Source organism: Diabrotica virgifera, chromosome 2, assembly GCF_917563875.1.
Source record: "Diabrotica virgifera virgifera chromosome 2, PGI_DIABVI_V3a".
Taxonomy (NCBI): Eukaryota; Metazoa; Arthropoda; class Insecta; order Coleoptera; family Chrysomelidae; genus Diabrotica; species Diabrotica virgifera.
The window spans coordinates 72,568,920-72,583,946 of NC_065444.1; the positions used below are offsets into that span (position 1 = coordinate 72,568,920).

Here is a 15,027-nt window from a genome sequence, read left to right on the forward strand (position 1 = left end):
TACACAAAACATCAGAAAAATTAAAATAGTAGTACTTAGTAAGTATTGATAATACAATTTAAAAATATAGGTGGTACCAAAAATAATAAAAATAACTGTAGGTGGTACATCACTCAAAACGTTTGAGAACCGCTGTTCTAGTGGATGAAGGAGGTATGTAACATTTAAATTACAATTCTTGAATGGAAGAAGGAGGTATGAAATATTTTTCGTCTTTTTCAGGTTTAAATTGTTTATAACTCGAAAACTATTAACTTTAGAGAAAAATTACAAAAGACCTTTTTTGTTTCCAATGATCAAAAAACCTAAAATAATGTAACCGGGTTGAAAAAATTGATTTTTTTTTAATTTGTTTAATTTTTTTTTAATAAATGTAGCTAAATAACTACGAAATTATGGCATTTAGATATAGGGAATATAACACGAAAAATAATTAGCATTTCTTAAGGGCTTCAAAACGCAAAAATATACAGGGTGTTCCATTTTAAATAAGAAAATTCATTAGCTTTACAGAAAAACGGAAGTTCTGACAATAATGTAATTGTCACCATTATATCGGCCGCATTAGAAAACCCTTTGTCACCAAAATCTATAAAAAATCGTGCATGTCGTTTCCGAGATAATTGAGTCTTTCCATATATAAAACTCAGTCTGTATAATATACTCCATTTAATAATACAAGGCAAGGTAGACGAAAGAAGAAAGGCCAGGTCGAAGAAGACCGTCATGGCTTAGACACCTGTGAGAATGGTTTAACAGATCCTCTGCATCCCTTTACCGAGATTACCAATTACATAAATTTCTGTAAAGCTGATTATAGAGTATTGTTTCATGTCACATACCCCTTTCATCCATTCAGATAAAAGATAGTTATACAAACTAAAATTAGTTGAAGACGGCGGTATGTACAGTTTTTATTTATTTATAGAAAAAATACTAAAAATAAAAACAAATTATCAGTAGTAATTGCACAAGAGCTCTAAAATTCTATATTAATTTTAGAGATCGAGTGCTATTTGTTGCGATTATTTCATGAATAAAACTGTTCAAAACCAAAATGTTATTGTAATTTATTTATGTAAGTACAAATTAGCACAATTAAACACACAGTTGTACATAAATATTTCACGGTTGAAAGTCATCACTTTCACAATTTTTAAAACATTAATTGTCACTGAATGTATTTTTTCGTAGCAACGAAGGGCATCTGACGTAATATACTTGACGACGGAAAATTGTCAAAAATTATCGATTTAATTTAGATTTCTGTAGCTTTCTATTGGTCAGAATCTCCTATGAATGAAATAATCAACATTATATGTAAAGGAATGCTTATAGCAATATAAATAAGACCAAATAACACAAACAATATTTTCATGATAAAAGTAGAGGACTAAAAACTTTAACTTCCCATATCTCAAAAGGTAGGCTTTGTAACATACCTTCTTCTTCCACTTGGGTCTTCAATTAATAATAACAAAATTAAGTAATATCGATAAAAGTCTAAATATTTTATCTCGCTTATTGATTAATGTAATTAATTTTGTTTATTAACTAATTCTTTATACTAATTTATGTAAACTGTTATGTAAACCGAGGTAACAATAGGAAAAAAGAAGTAGAAACCTGATGAGAAACATCACAGAGAACCAACCTAACGCTAAAAGGCATGGATCTGCTCATTAACCTAATATTTTTTTTATGTTGTTCTTTTATGTTAATATATTATTTTTTATATTCCAACAACGTTTAATTTTATTTGTTCATACCTAAATCACTTAAATATTTTTCCACAGCAGTAGATATATAAAATCAATCAATAGCCGTTAGCATCCTATGCATGTATAACCACTTAAAAAGCTAGCTGCTTTCAACGCTCTGGTGTCCAAATCTTTTAGTATTTGTAAATGTACTGTTTTTCCAAACCCTAACTGATTTCAACACCCTAGTGTCAACACGCGCTAGCATCTGTAAATGTACTGTTTTTCCAAACCCTAACTGATTTCAACACCGTGGTGTCAACACGCGCTAGCATCTGTAAATATACTGTTTTTACAAACCCTAACTGATTTCAACACCCTGGTGTCTACACACGCTAGCATCTGTAAATATGCGGCCCGGGCTAAGCTACAACAAGTCCAGGAAGGGATGCCTCAAGGGAGTATTTAATCGCCCATACCATATAACATTTTTGTTTCAGATTTGCCAACAGATGTAAGAACATTGTAGCCGAACAATGTAATTAACATTATAGTATCATTTTATGAAAACAGAAAATATGTTATATTGATGGTAGGTACTTGCAAAATTATTTAGCTTAAAATAAGGTGATTTAAATTTTTTTTGTATTGGTCTAAAATAGCAATATTAAGGTACAAGAAATTTCAGTCATGGAATGCATTAAAATGCGTTTTCAAGTGGTTAAATCTTAAACATTTTTCTGGAATCCCTCCCCCCCCCCCTTCCGCTGGGGGTAAACCTTCCAGACCAGGTAGAGGGCCACCAGATGACGTTTGCCCCGGGGCCCCCAACATCGTAGTTACGGCCCTGACGGATAATCGGGGTTTTACTATATTACGGCAAGGTAAATACGAACTATGTGTGTGTTTGTGTTTTATTGGCACTGGTTTTAGCATAAATTTGAACTACTCATCCTGGTTTAAAAACAGAGTATAGTAGAATCTCATTAACCTGAATTTTACTTGGAAATAAACTTACTGTTAAATAAAACTGTAGTACATTGCAAAACAAACAAACAAAAATTAGTAAAAGCATCGTAAATTAAAAAAAAAAGTATAAAGTTTCCTTTATTTGATATGCAAACATAAACTAGCAATAAAATCTATATGGACGATATAACGTTTTATTGTTATGAGTAATATCAAAGTTAAAATGAAAAATATTGATCGGAGATATGCAAATCCACATGAACCAATAAACATAGCAAATTCAATTAGTCATCAAATCTATATTTTAAACCGTCTGTGAAATGTTATAGAATAACTTTGTTTAAGTGTATAAAAGAAAAAACAACAAAACTTTTGGCAAAAATAATACCACGGCTTTGTTTCATCTTTATAGATAGATACTAACGGGAGAGGTTATAGATCGAATCTGTTTTCAAGTTACTTTTCCATCTAAAAAAAGGTGGAAATCCGGCGATAGACTAACATCCTGAAATTATCATCTATCGAATTTAAAAAAGTAAATATTTATAAAAAAGTAATTAAAAGTAAAAGTAAGTAATCATTTATTCCATTAAATTGGTCAGCATCAGCAACACGTTACAGTTTTTCACGGCCATTGAATTTATATCAGAACAAAAAAATCAAAAAAGAAAAAAACTAAAACAATGAATTTTGAAAATTTCATCATTATTATTAGCGTAACGTTTCTAGTGCAGTTCCATATTAAACCTACTTTTCTATTGTAATTCCTCTTATAATCCGGTCAACTTAGACATCAAAATGCTTGGCAAATAACAAAAATTGCCGGAGAGCCAAATTTTGGTCGAGAGCTAGGGTATACCATAACAAATAAAGTGTAAAAAGTCCCCATCGATCCCATGTGTGCGTCAAAAGTTATTCGGGGTCAAAGGTCAAAATTTGAGATTTTTTGAATTTCTTTCGAAAACGGTAAGTTTTATCAAAAAAAAACCTTAAACCAAAGTTGTAGATCTTAAAATTCTCTACAAAAATAGTTCTTACTATTTTTTTCCTAAGAGTTGCCATTCCTGAGATATCGCGATTCAAAGAGTCACATTATACATGATATGCACACGTTTCCACAGCACCTGTGAGGTAGTGTACTCGGCGCGTTTTTTTACCGTGGTTTCCCCTGTAGGCCTACTCCACTAACTGTTTTGACAATTTTAGGTTTAAGGAAACAATACCGGTCAAGTTCTAGATATTACCTTATTATTGATATTGATGATTGATATTGCTATTGATTATTAGGTTAACTATTGTTTTGATTTCTTTAGATATTTTAATCAGATTCATATTCTTGAAAGTCTGCTTCAACAGTCAAGTCTTCTTCGATTTCATCTTCTTCCTCTTGCTGGATGTTCAAAAATTGTTCAAATGTGACTGAGTCATTGGTCTCTTCAATAAAATCACAGGAGTCTTCCTCTGTTGTACTAAACTGGACATTTGAGCAAGACTGACCTTGGCAGTTGGTACACACTAGAGAACACAGCAACCCGACTTTTTTACATCCACATTTGGCACTACAACCTTTTTTGCAATTGCAAAAAATAGTGTTAAGGAGTTTTTCTGGAGCAGGTGGGAGTAAGATTTTAATCGGTTCCAGAGTATTATCTATTAATTTCCAACCCCAGTCTTCTGAATTCAGTTCATTGCCTAGCCATGTTTGAACTTGATAATATACTTGATACAAATGTTGAAAAGCAGATGCTGATGTTGGAGGAAGACATGATAGTTGTACTTGTTTCTTGTTTCGCGTATTTTTTACAAAAGTTAAGTATCGGTATTTATCAAGACAAATAATTTTTCTTGGAGCTCCATAAACCGCAAGAAGAAAGCGAATTCCTTCCGTAATTATTGTTTGCGGTGTAGAAGTAAAAACTTTACAGCAGTCAGTCAAATCTTTTTTTTTTTCGAATAATTTAAGTACTGACGTTTTGCCCCTTCTGTACATTGCGGACGTAGTGTCGCAGCCGGTTATTGCATGTAAAAATAAAATGTACTTTTGGCATTTGGGATAAGCCGATAAACTATTCGAAGAATATATCTCTGTTCGCTGTTGATATTTACGGAAGGAATTCGCTTTCTTCTTGCGGTTTATGGAGCTCCAAAAAAAATTATTTGTCTTGATAAATACCGATACTTAACTTTTGTAAAAAATACGCGAAACAAAAAACAAGTACAACTATCATGTCTTCCTCCAACATCAGCATCTGCTTTTTAACATTTGTATCGAGTATATTATCAAGTTCAAACATGGCTAGGCAATGAACTGAATCCAGAAGACTGGGGTTGGAAATTAATAGATAATACTCTGGAACCGATTAAAACCTTACTCCCACCTGCTCCAGAAAAACTCCTTAACACTATTTTTTGCAATTGCAAAAAAGGTTGTAGTGCCAAATGTGGATGTAAAAAAGTCGGGTTGCTGTGTTCTCTAGTGTAGTATACCAACTGCCAAGGTCAGTCTTGCTCAAATGTCCCGTTTAGTACAACAGAGGAAGACTCATGTGATTTTAATGAAGAGACCAATGACTCAGTCACATTTGAACAATTTTTGAACATCCAGCAAGAGGAAGAGGAAGAAGATGAAATCGAAGAAGACTTGACTGTTGAAGTAGACTTTCAAGAATATGAATCTGATTAAAATATCTAAAGAAATCAAAACAATAGTTAACCTAATAATCAATAGCAATATCAATAATGAATATCAATAATAAGGTAATATCTAGAACTTGACCGGTATTGTTTCCTTAAATTATCCTAAAATTGTCAAAACAGTTAGTGGAGAAGAAGGCCTACAGGGGAAACCACGGTAAAAAAACGCAGCCGAGTACACTACCTCACAGGTGGTGTGGAAACGTGTGAAACTTTGAATCACGATATCTCAGGAATGACAACTCTTAGGAAAAAAATAGTAAGGACTATTTTTGTAGAGAATTTTAAGATCAACAACTTTGGTTTAAGGTATTTTTTTGATAAAGCTTACCGTTTTCGAAAAAAATCCAAAAAATCTCAAATTTTGACCTTTGACCCCGAATAACTTTTGACGCACACATGGGATCGATGGGGACTTTTTAAACTTTATTTGGTATGGTATATCCTAGCTCTCCACCAAAATTTGGCTCTCCGGCAATTTTTGTTATTTGAAATGTCTATATAGACCGGGTTATTAGCTTGATGCCAATTGGCTATACTGATTTTATAAAATTAAAATTATAAAATTAAAACTATAAAATTAAAATTATAAAATTAAAATTATAAAATTAAAATTATAAAATAAAAATTATAAATAGACATATTGGGCGGGCCCGACAAGGAAAATGCCGAAAATATGCCATTAGTTGGATAAATCTCAGTTCTATCAAGTCCTTTTTAAAAATATTCCCAAAGACCGCTCGGGCCACATACCACACTAAGGCAGGCCGCACATCAAAGAAACATGAAACGTAAATTACGTTTCATGGAAATAAACCACTGCTAAACAAATATATGCCCGGCCATTTATGAAACTCTCCGAAAATAAAAATGTGTCATGAGCATGAATCACACTCGTTTCATTGGTAGGCAGACTTTGAGATTTGTTTAGCAGTGTTTTCTTTTCATGAAACATGTTTTTCGTTTCATGTTTCATGTTTTCCGTTTCATGTTTCTTTGGTGTGCGGCTTGGCTTACCGGCCGTTACGGCCGGTTTCACAAAGTAAAGTTAACTTGTGACAGAGCCGTGCGGTACATATTTTCAATATGATGCAAGTTTTCAAAATTCCGCCTTTTAAATATGATTAAAACCTATCTTTTTTTATTAAATGCAACTACACAAAATCAACACACTTTTATTTTAAAAACAAAATATAATTTAAATTAAATGAAATACGTATTAACATTAAATAATATTTACAAAAAGTACAATTTTATCCTTCTGACTTTAATTTTGGCAAATTCGTCAATCAGATTTGTGTAGTCTAAAATAGCAGCTAGTGAGGACTCTATTGAAATGAGTGCTAATTTTTTTAGTTTTGTTTGTCTTATGGATCTTCGTAATAGTTTTTAATAATTTATAATTTTGAAAAACTTCTTTCCCCACTAGCTACTGAGACAGGGAGTGTTAAAATAATAAAATTCTTAGCGATACATCTACATTTGGGTATACAGAAATAGTTTAAAACTTCTAATAGTTTCATTGAGTATGTTATCATTTGGTATATATCACGCAATTCTTTTCATTCACAGTCATTCGTTTCGAGCTTCTGTCATGTGTCACATAATAGATATTATTATGTCTACATCGTACGTTATTGGTATATATAGTCGGTTCGCTAAACTCAGGCACAACTGGCTAGTGATTTTAGTTGATAATTTTTTTGTTTTTGGCCAATTTTGCCAAAAGTACTAACTATTTAGTAATTATTAACTATTTAGTAATTAATTTTTCGCCAATTTTACGAAATTGGCAAAATTACTTACTAAAATCCCTAGCCAGTTGACTCTGAGTTTAGCGAACCGACTATATCCATGATACAAACCAAAGACGTATGACGTGGATATATTAATATTATGTGACACATGACTTAAGCTCGAAACAAATGACAATCGATGAAAAGCCCTATTGAAAGTATTGAATGAAGATTCATACAATATTTTTTTAGTGTTTTATCATCTATTTCCCTCAATTTAAAAATATCATTAAACATTGATTTATTTATGAATTTCTAGAAGCGAAAATCGACCAATCAAAGAATTAATGACAATGTCTAAAATATAGATGAAAAAAATTATTTTAAATTTATCTTGTTCTGTTAAAAGCTCATCCATAGATTTTTCGTAATCAAATTGACGCTTTTTTCTCCTTGCTCGAATTTCATTTTCCGCTGGAAATTCGGAGCTTATATCAAGATTTTCTGCAATTTCATTAGCAGTAATTTTCGTTTGGTCATAGCCAGATTGTCTCTAACTTTTAGTTTTTTTTTATTGTTTCTGACAACCTTTTTACACAATCTGACAAATTTATAGTTACATGAAGCAATATCTTCGAGACTGAATTTATATGAAATAAAATATCATGCCCAAGAACTTTACCGCATATACATTTATAATTTTTAATATTTTTTGCTAATCTCCGTGCTTTGACTTTAGTTTCTGTATCTTTGTTGACTTATTCTATTATTTCGAATACGGCATCATATATTTCACAAAATTGAAATCTTAAAGGTTTCAATGCATCTATTCGACTTGACCATCTAGTATCGCTTAACGGTTTTAGAGTTAGTTGAAACACATGGTTTTTCAGAACTTAACAACACTTTGTGGAACCAGAAAAAAAGTGTAAAGTTCTTATATAATACAAAACAAGGTTGTTGTTTCTGTAGAAGAAGATGCTTTCACTTTTAAAACTATGTTTGCAAAGTGGCATGGTTACTCTTTAAACTCGAGTTTCACAAGCCATCGGATATTTTTCAAATATTCTATTTTGCACACCCTTTGTTATCCATATGATTATTTTGATGTGTTTTCATTTTACTAATTATGCCGCCCCCATTGTGATGCCGCCTGATGCGACCGCCTCACCGCATCATAGCACCTTGTGTGGTTAAGAGATAACCAGAAGAAACGTCAAAATATGCGTTTTAGTTTCAGGTCAACGGCGAAGTATGGTTAACTCACAGAATTTTTAACCAGAGGTTGGAGTTGGTTACCCTTATGGGTATACCCAGAAGGGTAACAATTATGAAACTGAAACGCATATTTTGGGGTAATTTTGAGGTTATCCCTTAACCACAAGTTAACTTTACCTTGTGAAACTGGCCGTAACGGTAACTTTATATTTAAATATTTTGCTATAAGGTTTTTCTGTTCTATTCACTTTGCCTTTAGAAATTGAGTTGTGAAGATTGGTTTTCGCCCTCTGAGGAAGAAGCTGCAACATTCGTACCACCACCTCTGTCTAGTTTGTACCACCACCTAATTTTAGTTTGGTAAGTGAAATATTTCGATTGTTCCACTTTCACTTTATTCTTCATCTCTCCGTCAATCTGAATCTCATTGTTACTGTATTACATGGTTTAAGATTTCAGGGGTGTAACAAACAAATGTTTTCTAAAATTGATACCTCACTACCCCAGCTAAATTCCTTAGACTTCAGTCTCTGCCATAAGCAATTAGATAGTACAGAAGGTCAACAGGTTGTTGACAGCTCTGTCCAATTCATTATAAAGTACTTTTACTTTCTTATTCTCAAACGAATTAGTTTAAGTTATTTTAAAATAAAAAAGTTACAAATAAAATAAGAGATTAAAAGATAGTATATTTAATATACATACTCCATAGAGACATAGATATCAATATTTAAAACATTTTATGGAAACAGTGCATAGGTATTTCATTATTTTTTCATTATTAAATATTGAATGTTACTTTGTTTTCCTGGAGTTTGCAGCTTAAACATGTTTAAAACAAGATGGATTAACTGGACAGTATTTTTTGTCAGTTTTGCATATTTAAATTTAATATGATATGATGTTTTATTTTCCAACGAAGTTAATAGTCCACAATAAATCGTTCTTTTTGGAAGATGATTACAAGGGTCTTAAAAATGGAACTGCTTCGTTTGAGAGAGTCTACCACTTTCTGAAAAATTTCAGAGTGCAGGTTGGACGCGTTTCCGCGTCCCGCGTCATTAACATATTTACTTTAAGTACTTTAGTACTTTAAATTAAAAATTAAGAGTTTTGTAATAACAAAATCGTAGAGTCTGACACCCGCAAGATGTCACTCAAGCGCGGTAGTTTTATTATTACAAAACTCTTAATTTTCAATTTAAAGTACTATTATCTACGACTGATACATAATATATGTATTATACTTGTGGTGTTTGCAATATAATGCCATATAATAATCCCTTAGGGATTAATAATGCGGGATTAATAGCTATTAATCCCTCTGGCACAACAATCACAAAGAACAAATTTGCAGATATTGGTAGGCAGATTGCCAAATATTTAAACTTGCCAAATCCTCAAAGTTATACCGGCCATTGTTATCGCAGATCATCTGCCACTCTGTATATTGATGGAGGAGGCGATTTAACTGGATTAAAGCGTCATGGGGGCTGGAAGTCAACACAGGTAGCTGAAGGATACATTGATCAGTCTATGAGAAACAAGGCAACTACAGCAGATACTATCGCTAAAGAGATAAACAGTAATGTACCATCTTCTTGTTCTACAGCAATCGAGATCCCAAATATTTGTATTAAAAACTCTACTAAAGTTAATGATGATTCTCAACCAATTCAGTTTATTAATTGTACTATTACTAATTTTATTGTTTTTAACAAATAAAGTTGTTCATTAAAAATCTTAAATTAATTAATTTGTCGTAGATAAAGTAGAGTATACTACTCGCAATAATGGCTCTCATTCCCTCGGAATGTTACTCCCTCGCCGCTAACGCGGCTCGGTTCGTAAATATTCCTCGGGAATAATAGCCATCATTATTGACTCGTGGTATAATCTACTATTATTTAATTAATAAAGATTGTCGATCTCTTACCCGACAAATTTTCAGTCGCGTTTCGTTAGTCCGACAACGTAAATAATGTTAATGACGCGGGACGCGGAAACCCGTTCAGCCTGCACTCTAAAATGTTTCAGAAAGTGGTAGACTCACTCAAACGAAGCAGTTAAGACCATTTTTAAGACTTTGTAATCTTCCAAAAAGGACGATGTACTGTGGACTATAATCCATTAAATATACAACTCTTAATAGAGATTATGTAGAAAAAAATAAAATGATACTTACATGCTGCTAGGTCTTGTAGCTGCTGAAATTCTTGTGGGGATAATTTATCCCATTGTAAAGTCATTTTCAGAAAACGGAAGACAAATTAGCTTATAAATGCTCGTAGGCTCATCTGCAAAACAAAAAGAAAAAACTATTATTACCTTAATTCAAATATATCGTATAAGTATCTATAACTAAAACATTGAAAACTTCTCTTCTTGGCAGAAACACAACTTTTTTTAGTGCTCTTTCTATACGTAATACAATGTACTATATGTAATTTAAATATAATTTTTATGTAGTTTCCATGTTTCGATTTCCAACGCGTAAATCGTTTTGAAAAAATTCCTAAGTCAAAATTATGAAAATCTTTAATCTATAAGTTTTATGATTGGCGGTAAAGAATGAAAATTTTTCGATCCAATTTGAACAAAATTCTATAGGCTACTGTTGAAATATCACCATATTTTTTTTCATACTTGTTTTTGCTATCTTTATTTCCCCTCGTATACTTGGTCAAAATATCGCTGGCTTAACCTTAGAAGGACCAAGGAGGGTTAAAAAGTATCCAGAACATTGCATTATATCCGATTTTCTAAATACCGTTGTACTTAAAAATCTCAAATAATTAGTAGTTGTCGGCATACTACTGCCCTGCTAGATAACATAATTAGCATTTCTATAATTTAATTCATTTCAAAGACTGGACACCACATAGTAAGATCGAGAACACGTAGCAGCGAAGTAGGCGGATCCTCAATGCCAATTTTAGGTCTCTGTTACATATTACCTTGGACAACCTTCTAAAAGCGGCTCTGGCCTGCTCTACCTTGATATGATAATTATGATGATGATGAATTACATGTTATTATAATTAATTTTGGTTCTTTAAATTTGCCCTTCGAGTATCAAATTTATTCAACGGTTTTCTTTTTATTAAGCCAATCAGTCCCTGGTGTTCTCGGAAGAACACTATCGTGTAAACTGGCAACAGCGAAGCGCAACTTCCAATTTAAAATACATGGTAATAAGCTTGTTTCATTGCCAACTCATTATGCAAGCATCTATAGTTTCAATAGATTGTAAACAAAGACTGAAGTGATGTATCGACTTAAAATCTTGTGTACGTTTATACGAAGCATAAATGGCTTTAATACAATTTTACTATAGGTGTCAAATTTTAACCAGGCATAATATAAGTTATGTTCGTTTCTCACGAGAACAGTGTAATAAAACGCTTTGTTACTGTGCTGTACAAGTTTGTGTCTTCCCTGCGCTGTAAAAAATAGCTATTTGTATAACAAGGGAGGAAAGTGCTACTTTTCCTCCCGAGAATGAAGTTTACTGCCCGACGCGTAGCGGAGGGCAGTAATCATTCAAGGGAGGAAAAGGAACTTTACTCCCCTGTTATACATATGGTTTTTCCACCTTCCTCAAATTAATAACAAGTCATTTTTCATTTTTACTTAATTTATTTATGTAACTAACCAACAAAATTTATTAGAACTAAAACTAAGAAGTAGGTACAATTTAACTGTCAACTGTCAAATATAAGTCAAATTATTAATGTAAACATTGTTAAATCAAAATAAAAATTTACTGTTTTTTACCATCCTGCAAAATACAGGGTGTTTTATAAATAAACGTTAAAATGTATAGATACTTACGTAATAGAAAATAGATATTGTACAGGGCGTCAATAAGTTATATTATATCATGAATGAAATACCATGACGTCACTTTTACTTTTCTCCCTACAATCAGGTCCGGAAAAGTACTTTCGGTAGAGGTAGATGGAAAACTTTTTATTATACTGTTCTAGCGATAAATGAAAATACCTGTTTGTTTGTGTCCACATACAAAAGGGTTGTGGGAGACACTAATAAATTGCATGTGAAAGTCTGAAATAAATTGCATCTGGACTCAGCGCTTAGTCCTTATTTATTCTAATTAGTGTCGGATAAGATAATACGGAAACTGCAGGATAGCATTCCCTGGTTCTGATTTATGCTAATGTATGCTGATGAATTAGTGTTAGTAGGAAATACTCAAAGGGGAAATTTTGCTTTTAAAGCAAAACTAGAACACTTTTTATAAATGTCCCATATGTAGGTATTGTATCCAATAAAATTAAAGAATTAAAAATTTAGGAAATATTGACCACCACAGAATTATCGAGTCTGATGACATAAACGTTTTTTGGAAATCTGTTAGGAACAAATGAACAATGCAATAGAAAAACATCTAAAAGTATCATCCAGAAATAACAAACAGGAATGGATGACAGATGAGATATTACAATTAATGGACAAACGAAGAGAATCTAAAGGAAAAGATGACCAGGATGGAGAATACAAAAGACTAAATAGAATAATTCAAAGAAAAATAACCGCAGCAAAAGAGAAGTGGCTGGAAACAAAATGCGTCGAAGGAAACTACCAAGCGAACAACTTTTCACACCATGCTGAACACGGATGGCAAACTGCTAGAATCAACGGAAGATAAACTGAAAGAGTGGGAAAACTATATTAAAATTCTTTTTCATGACATACGAGAAGAACCAATATTGGAAAATAACAACGAAGGGCCAGCAATTCTGAAATTATAAATGCAATTAACCAACTCAAAACAAACAAAAGCCCAGGTCCAGATCGAATATACCCAGAAACGTTGAAACTAATCAGCGAAGAAAATATCGAAATATTTGTCCTTTTATTCAATCGCATTTATAATACAGGTAAAATACCCCAAGACTAGCTAGAGTCAATATTCATCACACTACCAAAAAAGCCAAACCCACAACACTGCAATGAGTTCCGTCTGATAAGCCTTATGAGTCATGCAGTAAAAGTCCTGTTAAAAGTCGTACATAATCGTATCTATAGAAAGTGCGAAACAATTATCGGAGACGATCAGTTTGGACTCAGAGCCGGGAAGCATGGGAACGAGAGAAGCCCTCTTCAATTTACTAGTTCTCGCGCAAAAATGCTACGACCAACAGAAAGATATATTTATATGCTTTATAGACTTCGAAAAAGCATTTGATAGAGTAAGGCACGACCTACTATTAGACCGTTTGCAAGAAGTCAGTTTAGATGGAAAAAGCATCAATTTACTAAAGAACTTGTACTGGAACCAAAACGCCAGAGTTAGGATCGAGGATTCCACATCAGCAGAAGTAGAAATTAGGAGGGTAGTTAGACAGGGATGTGTTCTGTCGCCTCTGCTGTTTAATCTTTACTCTGAGTTTCTATTTAAAGAGGCACTGGAGGACTCCAAGGATGGAGTCAAGATGAATGGCGTAAATATCAACAGCATCAGATACGCCGATGATACGGTGTTGATTGCAAATTCCGACTTGAGTCTACAACGACTCATCGACAAGACGAACTCGACCTGTGAGCAGTTTGGTATGAAAATAAACATTAAAAAAACCAAAGTGATGTCAATCCGAAAAAACCAAAACGTACCTCAACCTTGTACGATAAATGGGCACATTTTAGAACAAGTTAATAGATTTAAGTACTTGGGATGTTGGATCGATAGCAGCCTAAATCCGGATCTAGATATAAGATCGAGAATAGAACAGGCCAGAAAATATTTCGAAAAAATCAAAAAACTGCTTTGTGATTCTCGAATAAATCTCGAAATTCGACTACGTTTATCCAAATGCTACGTCTGGTCGAATCTTCTCTATGCAGTTGAGACTTGGACCCTTAAAACATCAACCATAAATAAGTTGGAGGCCTTTGAAATGTGGATCTACCGGAGAATTCTCAAAATTTCGTGGACATCGCATACCTCAAACGAAGAAGTGCTGCATAGAATAGGCAAGGCAAGAGAACTTTTCAACGCAGTGAAAGTTAGAAAAATATCACACCTGGGCCACATACTGAGAAATAATAAGTATCAATATGCTCAACTTATAGTGAAAGAAAAGATCGAGGGAAGGAGAGGACTAGGAAGGAAAAGACTATCGTGGCTCAGAAATATCCGACAATGGACAGGGCTAAATTTTGAACAGCTAATAAGAACAGCTGAAGACAGAGAAGAGTTTGCAACTGTAGTAGCCAACCTCCATTGAGGAGACGGCACTTTAAGAAGAAGAAGAAGAAGAATATGTATTGCAATCTGTTCCGTTACTAACAATAAGCATTTGTATAATGCATAAGTACCTATTCATCCTGTCATCACAGAACACGATGATCCTGTCATGACAGGATCCCTACACAAATTTTGGCGTGGACACCACAGGGGAGAAGGAAAAGAGAAAGGCCGAGAAGAAGTTGGTGGGAGGGAATTGAAAAAGCACTAGAGGAGAGAGAAATCCCTCCGGGTCTATGGTTAAACAGAGAAGAACAGCGGTTAAGAGTCGGAAGACGTCGGAGAACGCTGTAAACTGATAGTAGTAGTAGCATAAGTATTTATAAATAATATGAGTATCATTATCAATGGCGTTACAATTGTTATTGAGTTTTTGTCGCGTTTACCATTATGTTCCATGTTTTTCGGCCATTGCCGTTGCTGTGCCACTATTTTCCAT

At 33.2% G+C, this 15,027-nt stretch overlaps 1 protein-coding gene across 3 annotated transcripts in view; it reads right to left on the bottom strand.

Moving 5' to 3' along the window:
- The window catches only part of LOC114331137 (diacylglycerol kinase 1), a 1,205,680-nt gene that overhangs the window by 946,153 nt on the left and 244,500 nt on the right, over window positions 1-15,027 (bottom strand). For all 3 annotated transcript variants that reach the window (XM_050643769.1, XM_050643768.1, XM_050643771.1), the window contains one exon: window positions 10,503-10,614. In XM_050643769.1, the coding sequence (XP_050499726.1) occupies window positions 10,503-10,566 (64 nt within the window). In that variant the 5' untranslated portion in view covers window positions 10,567-10,614. The remainder of the gene's footprint in view (window positions 1-10,502; window positions 10,615-15,027) is intronic.